The sequence below is a fragment of the Lycium ferocissimum genome, unplaced genomic scaffold (assembly GCF_029784015.1).
Source record: "Lycium ferocissimum isolate CSIRO_LF1 unplaced genomic scaffold, AGI_CSIRO_Lferr_CH_V1 ctg1689, whole genome shotgun sequence".
Taxonomy (NCBI): domain Eukaryota; kingdom Viridiplantae; phylum Streptophyta; class Magnoliopsida; order Solanales; family Solanaceae; genus Lycium; species Lycium ferocissimum.
Window position 1 is genome coordinate 43,017 of NW_026716883.1, and position 22,882 is coordinate 65,898.

At 35.3% G+C, this 22,882-nt stretch overlaps 2 protein-coding genes across 2 annotated transcripts; both read left to right on the forward strand.

Annotated features, from left to right (window-relative positions):
• Positions 1-15,084: 15,084 nt before the first annotated feature.
• LOC132042665 (deoxypodophyllotoxin synthase-like) lies at positions 15,085-16,186 on the forward strand. The gene has a single exon (XM_059433194.1). It carries the CDS (start codon positions 15,293-15,295, stop codon positions 15,698-15,700), a length of 408 nt encoding a protein of 135 aa, XP_059289177.1. The 5' UTR covers positions 15,085-15,292; the 3' UTR covers positions 15,701-16,186.
• LOC132042666 (probable 2-oxoglutarate-dependent dioxygenase AOP1) lies at positions 16,011-17,375 on the forward strand. Its single transcript, XM_059433195.1, has 2 exons — positions 16,011-16,328; positions 17,121-17,375. The coding sequence occupies exons 1-2, from the start codon at positions 16,011-16,013 to the stop codon at positions 17,373-17,375; spliced, it is 573 nt and encodes a 190-aa protein (XP_059289178.1).
• The last annotated feature ends 5,507 nt before the right edge of the window (positions 17,376-22,882 follow it).

Sequence of the window (22,882 nt, forward strand, 5' to 3'; positions counted from 1 at the left end):
AGAAGACATGAAGTCCAGATATCCTCATTTGTTTGAAGAGCAAGCAGATAGCGTTCAAGGTAAATGCATCCATGTTATGTCCCTTACGTATTTATGCCTCGCGTTTCACGTTCATGTTCATGTACTCTATACTTATGTCCCATGTTTTGGCGTTCATGTTTTCACTAAAGACGTCAGTTCAGTTCCCATGTTCCATGTCATGTTTCTTCACGTTCTCATAGTCAAGCCATGTTCAGTAACGTTCTTAACCATAATCATCCCAAAGGGGAGATATTGTAACACCTCATACCTTTAAACTAAGTTACGTTCATGATACAGAATTTAGAAACCAAATTGAGAAGTGTTGGGATTGGAATTGGCCTTGGAACGGTAATTGTACGTGTTACGTCAATTGTACGGGTCGTACTTTTAAGTTGTCCACTGCATGGGGAAAATCAAAAGGCACTGGAATTTGACATTCCAGGTATAGGCTAGATGTACGAGACGTACTGTTGTCTCGTACCCTTTATGACAAAAATCATAGGCTCTGAAAATTGGCATACGAGGTACGCCCACAATGTACGGGACGTACAATATTGTATGGACTGTACATTATACCCGTACTTTTCCTGTTTCAGTGAATTGTATAAATATGTAGGATCAGTTTTATTTTCACTTTTCACAGTCTTCAAGTCCTAGAACGAAGTTTCTCTTCTCCCATCAATCCAAGACATTAAGGTAAGTCATTCCAAGTCAATTCTAACACGTATTCACGCAATCTAATAAGAAAATCATCATTCCTAACCTAGGGTTATCAAGAAATCCCATCACAAGGATTCAAGATTAAAGCTTTTGGGATTCTTCTCAAGTTCAGACCATTAGTTACAAGTTTTAGAGCATTAACAGGTATGTAGGGTTTCTATCTACGTGTAGGAACATCATTGTTCTTCCCCATGCCACGTTCTTCCATGATTATACGAAAGTTCATCAAAAACTAGGGTTCTAGACTCATTCATGATAACCCTAAGTACATGTACCACAATGTACCATGTTTGTATTATTAATTCGTTATTGTGTTCTTAATATTCCATTCTGGTTATTGAGAATCTGTTCGTAATCCATGAAAACCCATACTTTGCATTCCATGGGTTCTTAGATGCAAGATATGAACTATAATGCTTATTTTCATGAAAGTCTATATGATATCCATGTTTTCATGCAAGTTATACTATATACTTATGTTTATACGATATTATACTCACAAACCATGTTACCAAGCCATGTTTATGAATCAAGTATATAAGCCATGTTTATGAACCATGTTACAAGTCATATCAAGAAAACCATGGGTTGTTAAGCCAACTATAAGCATGTTCATGTCCATGTTTTTGGGAATAGCTTAAATATACTGAGAAAGCTTGCCAGTGTTGGGTAAGGGTCGATCCGCCCAGATTAGGACGACACCTTCAGACAGTTGAATTGAATCCATTTTCACGTCATGCTCATGTCTCATACCCTGGCAAGGTATGGGATTGCTCTGCTGGTCAGGCCAGGTACCAGACTCCACGCTTCACGTGGTGATTCCATGTTGTCGGTTATACTAAGGGTCTCCTATATATATATATATATATATATATATATATATATATATATATATATATATATATATAAGCACTAAAAATGTTTTACTCATGTTACAGTATAACCATGCCGATTTATGAGGTTCATGTTTATGTCCAGCTTGCAGTTTCAATTTCAGATTCCTTCATGTATCCATGTTATTGCATTGGGCTACCCATTGCTTGAGCACCCCACTTACAGTTCTTTCATTTAGTTTCAGTTACAACTATTATTCTTTCATGTGCCATGCTTTGTTAATTCATTCAGTTACATTACATACCAGTACAATTCGAGTGTACTGACGTCCCTTTTTATTGCCTGGGGCCTGCATTTCATGATTTAAATTTATAGGACGACAGATCAGCTCGTTAGGACTTTGCTCGTATCAACTATTGGTGAGCCCCATTCTATTCGGGGTGTTATCTTTATTTTACTTTCATGTTAGTTATGCAGTTAAGGTATGTCGGGGACCTTGTCCCGGTAAACAGTTTAGCAGTCAGACTCATGTCCGAGGTTTCATAGACTAGTCAGTTATGTCATGTCAGATATTCAGTTGGGTTAGCCTTGTTGGCTACACCCCTATATTTTATTTCCGCATTCATGATATAATATATTTTCAGGCTTATGACTATTGATTCCATGTTTTTCACAAACCATGCATGTTTAATTTATATTTCGCATCAGTATACATTTCATGTTGACTCAACAAGCCATGTGGTTTGCTTGGTCATATGCAGCAAGGCACCGAGTGCCGTGTTACATCCAGGCCATGGTTCGGGGCGTGACAGACCTTTTCTAACCTATAATTTCTCATTTCACCCTTGTAAGGTCGTAGTCAGCTTTAGGACTATTTTGAGGTTTTCTAAATGTAAAGCAATATTTATATTATTGGATTCGTATCTAATGTAGAATGTTAAATTTTTAGACTTCGAGCATTCGAAAGCACTCCGGAAGGGGAAGGCCTAAGTCTGACAGTTTGAGGTTCGTGCTTGGCATCGAGGTAGGTTATGGCTTACTCTAGTTAGAATTTGATTAGCGATTCGTATAAGATTGCGTAGTATTGACGGGGAAAGCATGATAAGTCTTCGGACATGATGTTGGATGGATATTCAATTAGGTTGGTATGATTTCTGATTATGTGGGCTTGTTGCCACTATTTATGCATTGATTGACATGTGGGCTATTTGATTTTGTGATTTGGAGTTGTGGGATGTGATCTACTCCTGTGTAGTAGTTGATACTTGATATTTGATACGTTTCCATGGCTACTAATGATTTATGCAAGAATTGATTGGTTTATGGTGCTTTGTGATCTCCATAGTACATTCATTGTCATTGATTACGTTGATTTCTCATTCTTGCATACATGCATTCACACATGATGGAAATGTTGTGGGAAACAGTTGATGAAGGAATTGTGGATATGATTGATGGAGAAAGGTTATGGAAACGTTTGAAAGAAAGAAAGAGAAAGATAAAAGTATATTGATATTGTTATCGATCCGAGGTATATGCAGACGCACAGTAGCAAGGTCACAGTATGGGAGTAATGTTAGGCGGTACAATGACGATACATGGACTTCGCGGGTCCCCCACGGGTCATGACTATTGAGACGTCGAGATTCCGTCTATAGCATGTATGTACAGGCTTGAGTTATTGGCATTTGCATTTCACGACATCCATCTCATTTGCATTACATGTCTCATTATCATATCATACATCGATCAACTGGATTGTCGGCTATGCTCGTGTTGTATTTACTTGAGGAATTATTGAGGAGTTGGCAGACTTGCGTGTGGAGCTTAACCTTAGGTTTGACTTGACTTGTGATATTTGTAACTTTTGTCGGTTATTGTTTGGCTATCTGCTGACTTGTTGATTTTACATTTTCGTATGCGTGAACTAATCCCAGTCGGCCTATGATGCTTACAGGTACGTGTGTGTACTGATACTACTCTTGCTGCACTTTTTTCTAAGTGCAGAGTTTGAGCCAGGATCCTCTTCGAGACCGCGCTTCTAGCCCTGAGGCTGTTCTTGACGAGATTTCGAGGGTGAGCTACCTGCCTGCCTGCAGCCCTGGAGTCCATCTTATTATTGTCTGTCACTCATTTCTTTAGATAGTGTTTTCATGTATTCAAACTTATGTATTACCCTTAGACGTCATTTTGGATAGTCGTTCTTGTACTGTGACTTCGCTTTCTTGGGGGATGTATTATGACTTGGTATTTTCCGCATTTTTAGTATTTATGTTATGACTTAGACTTATTAATGATTGTTCTTGTTATTTATGTTGATTTGTATTTGTTTAAGAAATTGGAATAAGGGGATGGTATGCCCACCAGGGGGGTTAGTGTGGGTGCCATCACAACTGTGATTAGGGTCGTGACATTATTTTTCTAAATAACGGTAAATTTGAAAAAAAAAAATTATTACCTTCTTGATTATATAAAATACATAAATTAATAACTGTAAAAGCTACAAATCTATCTCTATAGAATAGGAGAGGCAAAAACATGATAGGATGACAAGTGTCATCACCAAAAAAAATCGTATTTAATAATAAAATAAAAAAGACAAAAAAAAAAAAATGAAGAAGAAAAGACAAAATTTTAAAAACTAAAATATACCAATTCAAAAACTGCCTAAGTGTAAAATTAAAAATAATTAAAATTGCCGATCGTTTCATCCTTGAGCGAAGGTAACTCTTTCTTCTTAATCCATTTTTACACATCACTGTTGTTTTCTTTTATCTTTTTTTGCTTTGTTTTTTTTTCTTTTCTTTTTTCTTTCCTTCATGCCTTTTGAACATTTCGAATTTTTTTTTTTCTTTCTAACTCCTCTGTTTAGCTTTATTTGAGTGTTGGTACTTGGGAGATAGTGTGTGCTAATCTACGAAATACAAAAAGTGTTCTTCACTCCTTAAGGTAATGGATAATCTTTATTTCTTTATTAATTTGTTTTTGGGTTCAAGACATTTTGTGTTCTCAGTTAAATTAGTTGTTATGTCCATGTAAATGATGAAAAACGCTTAACCCACATGACAATATACAATACTGCTTTTAGTTTGAGCTTGAACTGAGAAAAAACTTTTGATTTTTAAAATTTAAACTTTAATTTGAATTAAAGGATAAAACTATTTCAATTTTGGGAAAATATTAAGACAATGTTAAAAAGAATTTTGAAAAGAAAAAGAAATTAATATTGAATATATAAAATTTATTCATATTCAGTAAAATTTGATACCTGATTATTTTTGCTCATTTTGGCCATGTTTTGGAAGTTTATATGATGGAGTAATCATTTCTTATTTTCTGCTATTTGAGTACTGTTGTAAATTTAGAGACCCCCGAGGAAGTTGGGATTAAGAAAATAGAAAATCCATTTGATAATAGAATTGATGCGAAGAGGACATTGATCAAGATGAATCAAGAAAATGTAGCTGGATTAAAATGATTAATGCGTGAATGAATTTGATTTGTCATTGCAGATTAGTTTTTGTGTTTTGTTAAATTTCCAGATTATCTCACGCAAAGGTCTCATAAAACCGCCAAAGAAAGAAGCTTTCAACGATATTTACATAGTTTACGAATTAACGAATACTGAAATTCATCAGATTATTCGATCTGAACAGTCTTTGACAAATGATTACTGCCAAGTTTTTCTCTTCCTTGAGAGTTATGTTATTAGATATTTATGATTTGTGTAAAAATGCTATTAATATATTCTACTTTGATTGTAAAAATAGTCGACGTCAAGTCCACACTCTGAAATTGAGGCATAGTTTATTTGTCAAAAAAGCAAACCACAAAATACCAAGTTTAAGTTTTCGATAAAATATAAAATTCAAAAGTATAAATTAAAATTGCTAATAAAACGAAAAAAAAAAAGTGATTTGAGTTTGATTTAGAAACCGAGAGAAACTTTTGAATTTGAATTAAATGATAAAGCTATTTAAATTTAAGCAAAATATTAGTACAATGTTAAAAAGAATTTTGAAAGGAAAAAGAAATTAGTATTGAATATTTAAAGTTTCATATCCAGTAAAACCTAATAACAACGATGTTGAATTAAAAACAAATACAACTTCGACGTATGCACTAACTTATTTTTTTAACAGATTTTGGCTATCTTCTAATGGATTTTTAATGACATTAAAATTAAAAATGGATTATATCTCTTAAGATTTTGGTAACATCACATACGGGGTAATTTATTTTTTTGTAGATTTTGGCTATATTTTTATAGAATTTTTTAATCAAATTTTGATTTATATCTCCTAAACCTTTTTGTAACTGAGTATAACTCCTTAAAATTTTACTTACGGGTACATATGGGGTAACCTTTTTTTTTGGTTGCTGATTTTGGATATATTTTCAATAAAACTAAAATCATGTTTATGTTACGTCCTATTTGCTTTTATCATCTCTCTGGGATAATTTGTATGGCTATGACAATCGTATGGATTCATTAAGTAATTTTATATACGCATATTTCTAAAATAGATATTATTTGCTTAGATAGATGTGGAATGATTTATTAAAGAAGTTGAAAAGATTAGTGAATTGGATGCAATTTATGTGGTGTAAATATAATATGTCAATATAACAAAATTAAATTTCACTAGATCAAACAAATAAGAAATAATATTTTATGATTAATTTTCTTCGATATCAATCGCGCATCGCGCGGGTATGAATACTTGGAGTCCGCAACTTAAATGACCCAAAAAGTGGGTTTGGGTACTAAAATAACGCAATAAAAAAAAAAAAAAAGTTACCCTTTGCGCCCAAAAGGGCTTCAATAAATGATCCACACTTGTGCAACTTCAAAGTTTTGAAATTTCACGTTTTTTTCATACTTTGACCAAAGATTAATCTTGTTTCAAAACGCCGGAATATCAATATTTTATATAGAACCTGATATCTTTTTCTGCGAACAATAATGTAGGCTCAATATATCAAGTATATGTAAACGTTTGGATCGTCGTTTTTGGGGTTGTATAGTGCCCCGAAGTAAGTTTTGTTTGTTTGGAAACTTGTTATCTTTAGGTTTAAGTGTTTTATTTTATAAGGTTTTGATTTAAGCGTTTTATTATTTAGTCAAGGCATTACTTTATTTCGAATATGTGGAGATTTTTTTCATAATTAATTTAGGACGTCGCACGAGTTATTAATAAACGATAACAAAGACTAAGATAACTAATTATCACTAGGAAAATAATACCAGTAAAAATATAATATTAACATAAAATGTACAATTTATTTACATATACACAATCTTCATCCACCTTCTTCCTTAGGTCCCACATGTGGGAGCCTTTAGAGTAACCCTAGGCATAAGGCGATCCCCACCACCCCCACCACCCTTACCATCATCTCCATCCCCGTTTTTCTTCTTAATAATAGGATGCTCTATGTTATGATCATCCATCCTTCCCTTTCTTGCGCCCTTGAGCATAACATGCTTCTTGTGGGCCGGATTTGTATGGTCGGAATCTCATCAGCATCAGAAGATGGGTCAATCTCAGTTGGAGACGGGTCCACAAGCGCAAAAGAATGAACCTGAAATAACATATAAATAATTTAGTTTAGATTTATTCTAAACTAAACCTGAAATAACATATAAACAATTAAAAACCTAATTATAATTTAGATTTAATTAATACATTATTTTTTTGTAACAAAAATAAACCTGTGTGTCGACGGGCTCTTGAGATGGATGATGAGAGGGCCCCCGAGCGGGCTCCTCAGCTGTCTCCCGAGCGGGCTCCTAAGCGGGCACCTAAGCGGGTCCCGGAGCCGGAGATGTAGATGGTGCTGGTATTGGAGACGGGTCCACAGGCGCAGAAGAATTAACCTGAAATAACATATAAACAATTTAGTTTAGTATTCTAAACTAAACCTGAAGTAACATATAAACAATTAAAAACCTAATTATAATTTAGATTTAATCAATACATTATCTTTTTGTAAAAATCAAACATGTGTGTCGACGGGCTCTTGAGATGGCTCTTCAGCGGTCTCCCGAGCCAGCTCCTCAGTGGTCTCTCGAGTCGGCTCCTCAGTGGTCTCCCGAGCGGGCTCCTGAGCGGGCCCGGAGCCGGAGATGTAGATGGTGCCAGAGCAGGATCCTAAGAAATGGAAAATTAGATAATAATTAGTATAAGTATTTTAATTTGTTAAAATAATTGTTTCAAGCACTTACATCTTGCCTCCAGCTGCCGAAGTCCAGGAATGTGAAGTCGTATTCCGCCCTCCCTGCCACCCTGTAGATCACGAACTGGCCGCTCACCCTGTGGATGACGAACTGGCGGCTGTGCATGGTATGCCTCTAATGATGGCCACTCTAGGTGCTCTGAAAAATAGCTCCTCCGGCGTATATAGAGGTGTCGACGGTGGGTAAGAAGTTGACGGGTGCTCTGAAGTCGACGGACGCTCTAAAGTCGACGGATGTTATATAGGTTGGAGTGGGAATGGTAGCATGCTCGTCAGGCTCATCTACTAGACGAAGGCCTCCACCGCCACCCCCTCGGCCACCAGCCTTTGTAGCCCCACCTCTTCTGTCCCTACCACTTCGGCCACCAGCCCCTCTGGCCCCACCCCCTCGGCTACTAGCCCCTCTAGCTCCACCACCTCTATCACCACCGCCTTCACAAGCACGACCACGACCACGTGCTGCAGGGGCCTGATACGAAATATCTGGAACATGCTCATGGATACGTCCGAGCTCTTGTGATTATTGCATACCACCCATCTAGGCTACGTATCCTGCTGTCTCGAGGGAATGCATATGGGCCATGCTCTCCCAGCGCATCGTCTATACGGTCCGCAGCTGCTTTTGATGGCAAATATTAAGGATTGAATAAATTTGTAACGTAATATATAAGATGATTAATTAGGTTTAATGTCACGACCCGAGCTACGGGCCATGACGGGTATCCGGGGCTGACCACCGAACACCACTCATTCCGTTATCTATATGCTCTCATTCATAATACTTGCTCAAGTTCATGAAAATATGTCATCATTTGAAACATAATCACTTTTATAACCATAAGCCCTTCGGCTATCAAAATTTTACATACATGCATATACATACAGACCATGGGACCATACTACCCACACTGCGTATCTACGAGCCTCTACTAGAGTACTAGACATATGAACGGGACAAGACCCTGTCGTGCCCAATCATGGATATATACATATATGTACCAAAAGAATAATCAATGGCACCTCCGAAAGACAATGGAGTGCTCTCAGATCAGCTGCTAGCTCCTATGAGTCTGGGTCACCTCCCTGTCTACCTGTGGGCATGAACACAGCGTCCGAAGAGAAGGACGTCAGTACGAATATTGTACTGAGTATGTAAGGCATAAACCATAATAAGATATCAATGAAATAAGGAGGCATCAATAAGGAGCAATCTGTAACTGACTGAATCATAAAGGAAGTACTGCATGCTGACTTACTTTCATACTCATCATCATATCACCTGTGCATAATGTATAAATGTATAAATGTATAACTTCCCGAACATATAGGTGCGGTGTGATAATCGATAACATTAGCAATAGCATCAGCATTAGCCTGCGTCCAGGCCTCCCGCGTCCGGGGTATCCTCTCATGCCGCCCACTAGTGGTGTCTGCCCATACCATCTGGCCATGGTGTGTATAGCTGCCCGCCTTGGCGATGACTGCCTGGCCAACTAGGCGCGGTGTAATATCATCATGCACTCATCATATCATGCTCATCATTGTATACTTATCATACATGCTTATCATAATATGCGTATCATAACATACTTATGGCAATACATGCATAGAGACTCATAGATAATCATACTCTATCGGGGTGACGTAAGGTCGTGAACCCCCGATGTCATTATGAGCATTCATAAGTATTCTGCCTCACCTTGAAGGAACAAACATAAGGTGAGTGTATGTAATGATCAACATCAATGAACTATGGATAGCTTCATTAGCTTAATAGGAGCATCATATCATAGACTATAGCATCTCTAGACTTAGCTTGTCATTAACGTTAGCATACTCGTAACATATCTCTTATTTCGTATGACTATTCATGAACAAGGGCTCATCATCTTCTTGAAGAAGGAACATTCATAAGAAAGAGGAAATCATGCCATAGGACTCATGCCGTAGAAAGAAAGGACTAGCCTCACATACCTTTATCGTTTAGCTATCCTATCGCTTGCTCGTTCTCCTTTAATGCACTCGCTATACCTTCAAGATAATTCGTATCGACATTAGCTATATCATCGTGGAAACATACTTACTAAAGCTATAGAAATTTGGGCAGCATTTACTTTGTTTATACTACTTTCCTCCATATTCCATATCAACTCCCAACATTCATAACAACCATCACAATATCACTAACAACAATCGTCATTCATTTATGTGATTCGCATTTCTCAATTTCATCCCAAATTCTCCATAATTTATGACTAAAGTTCACTATCACATTCTTTCATATCCAATGCTTATTTCATGTTCTAAAAGTCATTTATAACGCATTTATAACATCAACATATCCACTTTCATGATTCAATCCAAGCACTATTTCAAAATGACATTATTCATCCCTTTGATGACCCAGTTGCTATACACTTCTGCAATTCATGTGTTCTAACTTATTAATACTTCAACTAGCATGAATAGGTCATGAAACTTACCTTAAGTAATGGAGGAACAAGCTTTGGATGATATTACACTTCTTGCACCAAAACCCTATTTCATCTCTCTTGGGTTTTCTTGATTTGGATGATTTTTTATGGGTCTCCTTCACTTGGTTCACTTGATTTCTTGTTGATGATCTTTGATTTCTATGGATTTCTCATGGATGAAGTGTTTGGAACACTCTAGAGGTTTCTTGAAGTGTGGAGGTGGGAGATGAAATGAAATGGAAATGAAAAATGGTCCCTTATATAAAATACACTTCAGTCCCGATTGAAATATACGGACCAACATACGGTCCGTATAAAATCTACTGACCGTATGTTGGACCGTATATTTGGTCCAGTAGAATATGTTATTCTGGGCTGGATCTACGGCTGGACATACAGTCCGTAGGTTTTATACGGCCAGTATGTCTGGCCATATGTTTGCCCAGTTTTCCGAGAGTTGTTTCGTCGACTCGTTTGATCTCCAATCCTTATGGAACCTTCTTAACACTTGTTCCTTACTTCAATACCATTCCAAGGGACGTTATAACTCTTCCTCAAAGGGTCATTAAGACATCATTAACTTAATACTCGTAATTCTTATCCGTTACGCTCGACTTGCGACTCACTTCCCTTAACAACTTTCTTTCCTTAACTCGAATGTCTTTGGAAATCTTAATTAGGATCATCCAATACTATTCCTTACTTGTCCAAACCTCGTATACATCATACCCCTTGCTCGTCTATTCACTGCCTAATGACGGGAAATTTTTCGAGGTGTGACATTTAAGTAGGGTAAATTTACCAACGCCTCATACTGTCCCGCGAGTGCTGCATATCCTCGGTCCTCTTCGTGCGCCGCGGGGTTGCCAATCAGGCTGCGTGTGATCTGTCGGTACCACTCCATGTACTCGAGGATAGGAGTCGTATGTCCGACTACAGCTAGCGACCCCATCATATGATCCCAACGTTGGAGCTGCGCCTGCATAAAGGCCAGGAATGCAGCATCGACGACCGCACGCTCGTCCCGCGTATAGTGGTCGTGCTCCCAATCAGCCGGCTCAGTATATTCTGTACAAGCCCAAACTATCGTAAGACGCGTTGGGGTGTGTGATCCTCAACGATATCCATGTGTATCAACGGACACTGCGACCTCCACATGAGCTCACCAGCCCTACAAAAAATCGGCAACTGATCAAAAATCTGATCATACGGCCTCCATATAAAAAACTGTAAAAAAAATGAATTAGTAAGCAATACAAGACAAGAATATTAAAAAAAATAAGATAATAACCTACCATGTCCGCCATCATACGATCTAGCTGATCCCTGAACGGAAGAAGTCTGTTGTGCATATCCACATCTCGGATTACGCCTCCCTTCCATCTCCTCGCGTAGGCCATTCCCTCAGCAATAAAGTCCGATTGAGGGTGCGCAGTTACAGGCTGAAAAGGCCTTATCCTAGACCACACCCATGTCTGAAAGGGTTATTAAAGAAAATATTTTATTAGTCGTGGTTTCAAAAAGCTATATTTAGAATAAAATTACACACTTTTAAATATATTACCAAGAGGAGCGCGTGAAATCCGCCGACATCCACACGCTCGTCTACAGACGCTCGACATAATGATCGATACAAGTAAGCCAGAGTAGTAGCTCCCCAACTATAACATCTCAACTCGCCCACATCGTCCATATATAGCAAATACCATAAACTCATATGGGAACCTGATATGTTCAGGAACAAGATGCCCCCGAATATGATGAGTAAGTATAGACGGGCACGACGATCGACATCCACCTAAGGTGTGTCCTCTGTAATAGGATGCTGGATATCTATGAGGCGCAAGAGTACAAATGGAAACCAACGACACCCGAGTCTGTCCCCAGAAATCACCCTCCTCCGGCACGAAACCAGTGAGCCTAGTCAACTCCTGCCGATACCATCTGGGCTGCTGATGCTCCTCAATATATAATGGGCGTCCATCTACCCGTAGACCATATATGACCTCCACATCCTCAAGCGTGATAGTGGCCTCACCAGTACGGAGATGAAATGTGTGGGTCTCCGGTCGCCATCGCTCAATCATGGCCGTCACAAGAGCCCTATCCTGTTTTACCAGACCAACAGCGACGCAATGATAGATACCGCCCTGATAAAGTATATCTAATATGCGACGATATGGGGGCCGAGCCCCCACAAGATCCCACGCATGTTATATCCTACGGGGATGGAACAATGTACTAGAATGTATCTCTCCATTCCATAATAGCTGGGACCTATGATTTTCCTGTAGATAAAGTACTGATGCACTGAAGGGCCTCGGATGAAGAGGGTTAGGATCCATGGAGGTGTCGTATCTGTATTAATAATTTTTAATTGATCATTAACATGTAATATTAATTATGTAATCTTTTATCGAAAAATTATACTAACTAACTAATCCTTTAACGGGAAATTATATTAACTATCTAAATTTGTGAATTAATAATTGTTAATTAATTATTATACTAACTACAATTAACTAACTAATATTATATTAATGATATTTTTAATGTTAAACTAAGGATGTTCAATCCTAAACTAAGGATTAACTACAATTAACTAACAAATATAATTTTAAGGATATTAAGGTTTAACTATTTCTAATTAACAATTGATAATTAATTAGGCCACTAATTAGCACATTAATACATAAATTAGAGAACTAATTAGCACATTAATAATTAAAATGGATTAAAAAAATTAACAAATAAATAAATTAACAAATAAAGATATTATTAAGAGATTAGTATATTTTCCTATAATCAAACAATTAACAAACATTAACAAAAAATTAAACATTAACATATCATTAGCAAATAATTAACAATTAGCTAATCAAACAATTAAAAAATAATTAAATATTAACACATCATTAACAAATAATTAACAATTAGCTAATCAAACAATTAACAAAAAATTAAATTAAAAAACGAAAAAAAGGGGCTGATCGCAATGGACAGCCCCCTATTGCGTTTTTTTTTTTTTTTCCAAATCCGCAACTATTAAACATTAATCATGCTTAGGTTAATAATATATTTAACAATATAATAGAAAATTCACAGTAAAATACCTAGATTAAAGGTTGTTTTGAGTTTTTGAAATCGAGTTCTGCGCCGCTTTATTTCGAAATCCAAGTTTTAAACTGTTTTTCGATCGAATATCTAGTTAATATTGACTTTCGGGTAAAAAAAATAACAAGAAAACGATGTTTTTTGAATGTGGGACCACGGGTTTTGGTTGTTAATGGCCCTTTTAAAAAAAAAAAAAAAAAAAAAGAGGGTGTTGGGGGGTGGGGGGCGATCGGGGTGGGGAAGATGGTGGGTCATTTATTAAAGCCCTTTTGCGCACTAATTTAGTGCGCAAAAGGTACTTTGGTAACTTTTTTTAAAATGCGTTACTTTGGTACCCAAATTCACTTTTTGGGTCATTTAAGTTGCGGACTCTGAATACTAGCACTATACAATATGGACCCGAAAGAGTATAATTTACCTTCAGCTATTCTTTTATTAGCCGTCTAAAAAGTGGGTTTTGCCAATTTATCCAACTCAATTGGCCTTTGCCGGTTGTGCAGGCCATTTGCATTCTTGAATTTATTATCATCCTATATTTTTAAATTTCACCATTTTTTTGGCCTTTCTCTTAAATTGTTAGATAAAATGGCGCTATCCTTACTATGTTTTCATGTATCTTCCCTTTCCTATAGGTTTCCAAATAAGGATTATGTTTAGTAAAGAAGTGCCAAACTATTCTTGTGAGTTAAGTTCAGGAAATTCTAATAATTCTTTATTATTCAAAACCTAAACTAATAATTTAACAACTCTTTAGATTCAATAACCAAGAAATATTAAACTAACAATCTAATATTTATTTAAGTTAACAATATTTTAAACTAAACTAACATTTCTTAACAATATTTTTTGATAATTACTTAGTGTAACAAAAAAAAATAAACAGCAAACTCCTTGATCATTTTGTTGCGTCTTATCCTTGTGTAAAATTGATCCTGTTCCTTATTTTTTATACACTATAGAATCGGCGTTCTTTTTTCCTTTGTCCTTATCTATTTACCGAATCCATACGCCGAAGGACAAATTCTACTTGGATGTTTTCTCAAAAACGTTTTGAACAAATACAGATAAAATGACAAAACCGGTCACTTATGTTTGAGGTTTGTTCAAATTAATCATTCAAGTATGGATTGAATAGTTTTGGTCCTTTATGTCAAAATTTAACATTTTGAGTTTTTGTTTAATATTTAACAATATATGTTTTGTTAGATTGACAAAACCCATAGAATTGTTTTTAACCATAACCATCAAGAAATTCCCATTAAATTCTAAAATATGCAGCATAAAAGCCGGCATTATACGCAAAAAGATATAAAATATAGAAAAAAAATTACACCTCAAAAAACTGCATCAAACTCTAGATTTAAATAAAAAATAACAGAAATGACAAAACATTATACGTCTAAAGGTGAATTCCTGCTAATTTTCTTTCTTTATCATACTACCCTCAAATCTAACAGCTAGATACTGGTAAATATTTGAGGAGACAAAAAATGCTAACTTTTAGCAAACTTAAAGGACCAAAATTGTTTAGTACATATTTAAGGGACTACTTTAAACATATCCTCAAACATAAAGGACCATTTTTGTCGTTTTCTCAACAAACATATGCCAGCTATCCTATAAAGCCCTTGTAAAACTAGGGAAAACAAGAAACAAGAAGAAGAGGGAAAAGTTGAAGAGGAAGAAAAAGAAGTAAAAACATACCGGAGAAACTACTGCGAGAAAAACTGAAATTAGCCACGAATTTCGTTGCAAATCCGCGGCTAAATTGCTCATAGATAATAATAGGTTTTGATAATCCATCATTAAATAGAATTAGTGACCGTTTTTGCTGTTATAAGCTAGAATTTGTCCGTAACTAATTCTTGGATTTTTAGTTGTTTCGAAACATGGGAGATTCTTTCAAGCTTCCAACTTTAGATTTCTGCCAGGTAGAGCTAAAACCAGGAACACTTGAATGGTATTCATTGAGAGATGAAGTTTTCAAAGCCTTGCAAGAATATGGCTGTTTTGAGGTTTTGTTTGATAAGGTTCAACCAAAAGTCTTACATGAAGAGATGAAAGAGATTTTCAACTTACCATTAGAATTAAAAATGAGTAGATCTTCTACCATGTTTGGTTACCTTGGCCAAAATCCAGCATTACCTCTCTATGAGAGATTGACAATTCAGGATGTTCTTTCTCCTGGAGTTGCTGAAAAATTTGCTAATCTTTTCTGGCCAAATGGGAAACCTACATTTTGGTATGTTAAGTTGATACCATATTCTTTAAATTCTTTTTTAATGTTAGGATACTGACTCTGTTTGATCGTGTTTCTTTTATAATGAGGGGAAACTTGACATTTCAAAAGTTAAAATTTAGGAAATTATGGGACTTAAAATATGATTTCTAATCAATTGGTAAAATTCGATAGTATATTTTTTTGAAATTAAGCTTAAAACTATATTTATTTATCTTGTTTTTTGAAGTTAAGTTTACCAATATATTGATTTATCCCTACACTCAACCTTTATGTTTTTCAACCCAAGCCTTGTTACAAAGTAGGTATTTCAGTTGTGTCTCATGAAACTTACTTCTTTTATAATTTTTTGTCGAATTCACAGCGTTATGGTACATTCCTTCTCAAAGCAATTATCAATGTTAGAAAAGACAATAAGAAGAATGGTTGTGGAGAGTTTGGGGTTGGAGAAGTACATTGAGGAGCAGAATGAATCATCAAACTATGTACTCATTGTCAACAAGTATAGAAAACCTACAAGGGATGAGAGTGGAATTGGATTGGCTCCACACACAGATAAAAGCATTCTAACTATTTTATTCCAGATTCAAGTAAATGGATTGCAGATGCAGAGGGAGAATGGGCAGTGGGTTGATGTTGAGTTCTCACCTAATTCTTTTCTAGTCCTTATTGGAGATGTTTTTGAGGTACATGTTTCATATTCTTTTTTGGACTTAGTTACATTTTGTTACATTTATCTTGCTATATTAGGTACATGTGGTTATATTCTGTGCTCTCTAAAATATTTTCTCTGGACCTCCTCTAAAATATTTTCTCTGGACCTCCTTGGGAAATATCTTTAAATGAGTAAGTGAAATAAGAAAAGAGGGCTAACCTGTTGGGAATGAAATTTTACTTCAAAATATTTTCAATTTGGGACTTTACTAGCATTTTATCCATCGTTTGGGCAAATAAAGATCTTAACATGTTTATGTTTGTTCTTTATCTCGTAAGTACTAACTAATTAAATGATACATAATTCAAAGTCAAGGAACTACATTCATCATAAAAAAGAAGTTATTCAAGGAGTTGTATGATACTTTTACTTTAAGAAGACTGTATTGCTCAAATCGTATTTCTATTAGACGAGTTTAAGTTTTTGTGTGTCTGTTATGATGTAAAAAATATTTTATAAGGTCATTTAAAAGATAATTATAGATAATTCTAGCATTACAATCGGTAAACTAAAGTAAATTATAAATAACCTATTATAACAAGTTCTATTACATTAATGGTGCAAAATATTCATTACAATTTCATTGTGTATATAACTTAAATCCTTATTAAATACATACAATACCTAAGAATGCTAAATATCTTATTATCAGATATTATCGAAATAGGAGTTACCTTTGTAATTATTATTTTTTGGCAATATTCAAATATTTATGGGCAACTAATCAGCATACTTTTACTAGCATTTCGAAATATTCTTGCAGGCATGGACTAATGGTAGATTGCATGCTCCCATTCATAGAGTATTGATGTCTGGGAAGGATCAAGAAAGGTTCTCTATAGGACTTTTTACATTTCCCAAAGAAGGCTATCTTGTGAAAGCCCCAGGAGAGCTTGTAGATGAAGAGCACCCTTTGGTTTACAAGCCATTTGATGGTATTAAATATGTTCAATTCTTTAAATCAGAGGCTGGCCAAAAAGCAGGCCATGGTAGTCTCAAGGCTTATTGTGGGGTTTGATGGATGGGGTGATTTACAAAAATGGACTCAGCTTATTTCAGCCCAATGGGTTCCTTTGACACCCTTAATCCTATGTCTTGTAGCAAATACTTCCAAGAATTCCTACCAGATGACGTGTTTAATTTTCGTTTATGTTAAAAAACTAATGCAAAAGAATCATGACATTACACAATCGCCAGAACTTTTCTTCTTTCCTGTTCTCAGTTGCAAATGCACGGAGGTTTTATTTAAGTTTCAGTATCTTTTAGAATTTAAATGAAAGTGTAAGAGAAAAAATGAGGCCAAGCAAATTTGAACCTGCGACCTCTCACACAAAGCTGGAGCGCCAACCACCAACCCATTGCACAATTTTATTTAAAAGTAGTGCCCTTTTAGTATTTCTATTGCTCTATTTATTATTTATATATGTATATCTAATAAAAAATCGACGAAGTAGTGTCACGTGATAGCCATCGAGCCAAGGTAAATCCGCCCCTGCTCATTCTTCTCATTTTTCATTTCCTTCTTCCTCCTTTTGCTTTATTTTCTTCTTTTCCTCTTCCTCCTTCTCATTTGTATTGCAATAGATTGTGAGACACGGATTCCCCAATGCGGAGGTGTGAGAGCTTGGGTATGGACGGTTTTCGGAGAGGTAGAGGTAGGACGAAGAAATATTGGGGAGAGGTGATTAGATAGGGCATGACGCAATTCCAGGTTACCGTGGACATGAACTTACATAGGATGTTATGGAGGACCTAGATTAGGTTATAAGGCTAGTAGGTAGCTAGTCCCGCTTACCCTTTCCTATTAGTACTCGTAGCATTGCTCTATAGTTTCTTGTCCTTTGATTTCTGCTACTATCTGTTGTTTCTTATACTTCGATTATCTTATTTATATGTGGTAGCTATTGCTCCTTCTTTCAGATTGCTTTATCATGGCTTATTTGCTTTCGTTATTTTGTCATGCTTCCTCTTGAGCCGAGGGTCTTTTGGAAACAACCTCTCTACCTCCCAAGGTAGAGGTAAGGTCTGCGTATATTCTATCCTCCCCAGACCTCACATTGTGGGATTTCATTGGGAATGTTGTTGTTGTTGTATGAGCACACAACTAAAAATAAAAATTGAAGATCACCAACGGGTTTTGTTGAGCTTTTTAAAAAATGGCTGAAGTAACTAAAACACCCCTAAACTTGGCACGAATTGCAACTTCAGTCCCCAAACTATTGCTGCACTTCAAGACACCCCTAAGCTTAGCTAACTGGGTTTTAATACACCCCCGAGTTGCCACATGACACAATAAGTGTAGTCACACACCAACAGGCACGTGAGAGGTGCTACGACTCTTTTTTTTAAAAAAAAAAATCAATTTTGGAAAATTCATTAAAAAGTATATTTTTTTAAATCAGGAAAAACTATTTTTTTTTTTAAATGTGGAAAACCCATTTTTTAAAAATAAATCTGGACTGAATTTTTTATTAAAAAATCTGGAAATTTTTAAATCTTGAAAACTGATTTTTTTTTTTTTTGAAAAAAATTTGCGAAACTCATTATTTTTTAAAAAAAAATCTGGAAAATTGATTCTTTTTTAATTGAAAACCCTGTGCTTTTTTAAAATATGTAAAACTGAATAAACCCATTTTTCTAAAAAAGAATCTGGGAAATTGAATTTTTGGTTAAAAAGCTGGACTTTTTTAAAATATGGGATACTTATTTTTTTAAGAATAAAGTGGAAAATTGATAATTTTTTTTCTAGATTTAAAAACTAATCTAATTTTCTGGGATTATTTTGTTTTTAAAAAAATGGGTTTTCCACATTTAAAAAAAAAAATCAGTTTTTCCATATTTGTATAAAACTCCCGTTTTAATCACTATTTTCCAGTTCTTTTTTAAAGAAGTGTCTTAAAAGAATCATGAAAATCTAAATTTTTTAGGACGCTTTTAAAAATATATATTTTTTATAGGTATTTTAATTAAAACTCTAGTTTTTTTTTTAAATCAAAATTTCCAGATTTAAAATAAATATTCCATTGTTCCGCATTTTATATATATATATATATATATATATATATATATATATATATAAAAAATTAGTTTTACTATGTGGAAGACACATAGGATGAAAATGCCAAGTGGACGGCGAGTGCATTCCACTTGTCGTGGCATGTCTGTTCGGGGGTGTATTATAACCCAGTTAGCCAAGCTTAGGGGTGTCTTGAAGTGCATCAATAGTTTGGGGACTGAAGTTGCAATTCGTGCCAAGTTTAGGGGTGTTTAGTTACTTTAGCCTAAAAAAATTGGTTAAAAAAGACAAAGTGAATCTATTAATCTTCGAAGGTTTGAATTGAATCTAGTTGGGATTGGTATTAGCAGGTTTGATATCAAATTTGGGGTCATTAGTAGTCGGTGAGGTGAAAATTGGATCAAATTCAAGCCAAAATGTGTTGGTTGAAATTTCTATGTGATCCCTGATAATTGATAAAGAGTTATGAACAATTCATTCTAATTATGGCACAATCTTTACTAAAGTCCTGGCGATAGTCAGAACTGTGTCAATCCATCACAAACTCCTACTGATGTGCCAAACTCGTGATGCAATTTGTTTTAAAGTCTTAGAGCTTGTCAAAACTTGTGGTGAGACAAGTCTTTTCCTGTCTATCAGAAAGTTCTACTGTGTAACGACTCAACTCCTCGTTTTTTTTTTGTTTAAAGTTCTAAATTATGGTTTGAGATAAAGGTATAAGCCAATAATACTATTTGAAACTTATTGGTGTGGTTTGGGACTCGAGAGGCACAGGTGTTTCAGACACAATTAGAATCAATTTAGAATTTGCTAAAGCAGGCCACTGAGGACAGCAAAGCGGGCCGAAATGGCCAATGTAGACTCACTGGGTCTTATTAAGGTCCAGTGGGGCAATGATTGCGGCCAGCACTGGGGAAGTGAGGTGAGCATTGTGTAATTTTTAGTCTGGATGTAAATAGCTCCATTTCGTTATTTTATTTCATTTTACACCATTGGAAGACTTGGGGAGTATGATTTGAAGTTTTGATCTATGTTTTCATCCACAAGCTTGGGGTAAGTGATTTCAATATAACTTTGAATTTATATCATGAAATTTTCTTTAGATTCAACATCTAAACATGGAATTTGAAGACAAATTTGGGGGATATTTGGCATAAACCTAAAATCACCTAATTCTAGATTTGATGGACTCCAATTTAATGGAAAAGGGCCAAATATACCCTTCGTTATACTTTGGTTCCAAATATAGCCCTGCCGTTATACTATTAATTCAAATATACCCTTCATCAGTTAAAGTTGTTCAAGTTAGACATCCAATCATACGTGACACTAACATTTGATTAGGTGGATGCCACGTGACATACCACCTCAGCTGCCCTAATTCATTTTACCCCTCCTCTTTATTTGTTTTTCCACCATTGAAATTTCCTTTCCCTCCACCATCAGTGCCACCAATTGAGATGGTTCAACTAAAAAAATAGTTGATATTTGATAACCTTTAAGTTACTTTTGGTTTCTATGTTCAATTTTTAAGGCTCAATTGGTGGCAATGATGGTGGAGGGGAAGAAAATTTTAGTGATGGAAGAACAAATAGAGGGAGAAATAAAATGGGTTAGGGCTGCTGAGGTAGCATGCCACGTGGAATCCACCTCATCAAATGTTATTGCCATGTAGGATTGGATGTCCAACTTGGACAACTTTAATAGATGAAGGGTATATTTGAACCAATAGTATAACGACAGGGGTATATTTGAACCCAAAGTATAAGGAAGGGTAAATTTGGCCCATTTTCCAATAGTACATGGGTATATTTGGCCCTTTTCTGAAAATTTAATTATAGATCTGAACTCATGGGGATATAGGTAATCAGGATGTGACTTTTGTTTCGGAGTTTGATCATGCAGGCTTGGGATTTTTTTAAGAGAATCAACGAGGCAGAGTGCATAATAATATTTTTATTAAAAAATAAAAAACCTCAAAGGAAAGAGTACAAGTAAGGGGGGCTACGCCTTATCCTACTAATTCTAACTAGAACTTGCAAAGAAAAACAAAATTGAACCTAAACTATATATCTCAATTACTAATGTAGTATCAAAATGCCTTGGAATGACACCATCTCAAGCACGTCCAAGCTCTCACCTTGTACTGTGGTCTTCAAATCCAAATCAAGTTTCCGAGGAAAATTGAAAAGTCGAACACCAATGAGCTAGGCCTATCCTTACAAATCCTATCGAGGCATAAATAAAGCTCTACAGCTCTCAGGTAGGGGTGTACATGGACCGGTTTGGTTCGGATTTTTCAAATACCAAACCAAACCAATTGCGTCGGATTTTTGTATTTATAAACCAAACCAAACCAATAAAATTCGGGTTTTTCAACCTCGGATTTTCTCGGGTTATTAGGTTTTCTCGGGTTTTTTTTCGTAAAAAGTCTTCATACAAAATATATAACTTTTACTTCAAATATTTCTTTAGTCCTAATAAGATACAACTATATAATTAATGTTCTTCTTAAGAAATACACAAATGTGGGATGAGTGATGACATTATATTAAAATATTCAACAAAAAAGATTAATAAAATCGGTTAAAATAAATATTGCAAATTAATAAGCCATAAAAAAATGACCATAATCTAAAAATACTAAGTCGTGCTAAAATAAGTACGGCTAATAAGTATTAATTATATGACAGAAAAAAATTAAGTTATGTATTTTCACTCTCTCAAACCAATTATGCAAAACTAAAGAATAGATATCCAACATTATTGCCATTCCTAGTGTTAGCATTGAATTTCTTTTGTTAGCATCAATGTTGAGTTGGTTTTGATTTGGACTTTATTTGAGTTACTAACGTCCATGCGATATATAACTTCTAAGTTCAAGCTTGAAATAATATGATAGAGGACAAAAAACTATGAAAACATTTAAGAAATATTTATAAATTACATTACAAATAAATATTTTTATGTATAAAATATTCAAAAATTGAATACATGTAATGTCGGGTTGGTTTGGTTCGGTTTGACTTTTTTTAGCTAAAACCAAATCAAACCAATTATGGTCGGGCTTTTTTATTCAACACCAAACCAAGTCAAATCAAACCACTAGTAGGGTCTTTTTTCTCGGTTTGACTCGGTTTATCGATTTGGTGCGGTTTATCGGTTTGCTTTGTACACCGCTACTGTCAGGCATGATAATATTTTGGCTGCTTTGACCTAGATTGTCTACTAAATTATGGAATTGAGTCCAAGGTTTTATTTTACTCTGTTAAGTATCTTTTGAATAGAAGCAAATCTTTTGGAGGGTTCCAGACTTTGGCCTCATTGCGAGAATGTTTCCCATTGATATATATATATATATATATTGTATGAGGATATCATATATATGAAGTGACGAGTATACATATGAATAATTGTTAAATAAATAGGGTGTATTATAGCCAATTGTTGTATAGCTTCTATATTCACGTGGCATTACTATTTGTGCATCCTAGCCATGCGAGTTTAAT

Bases quoted from the DNA above. Each gene is read 5' to 3' on its own strand.
- LOC132042665 (XM_059433194.1), top strand. From the start codon at position 15,293: ATGGGAGATTCTTTCAAGCTTCCAACTTTAGATTTCTGCCAGGTAGAG.
- LOC132042666 (XM_059433195.1), top strand. From the start codon at position 16,011: ATGGTACATTCCTTCTCAAAGCAATTATCAATGTTAGAAAAGACAATA. The intron at 16,329-17,120 runs GTACATGTTTCA...ATATTCTTGCAG, and splicing joins TTATTGGAGATGTTTTTGAG to GCATGGACTAATGGTAGATT.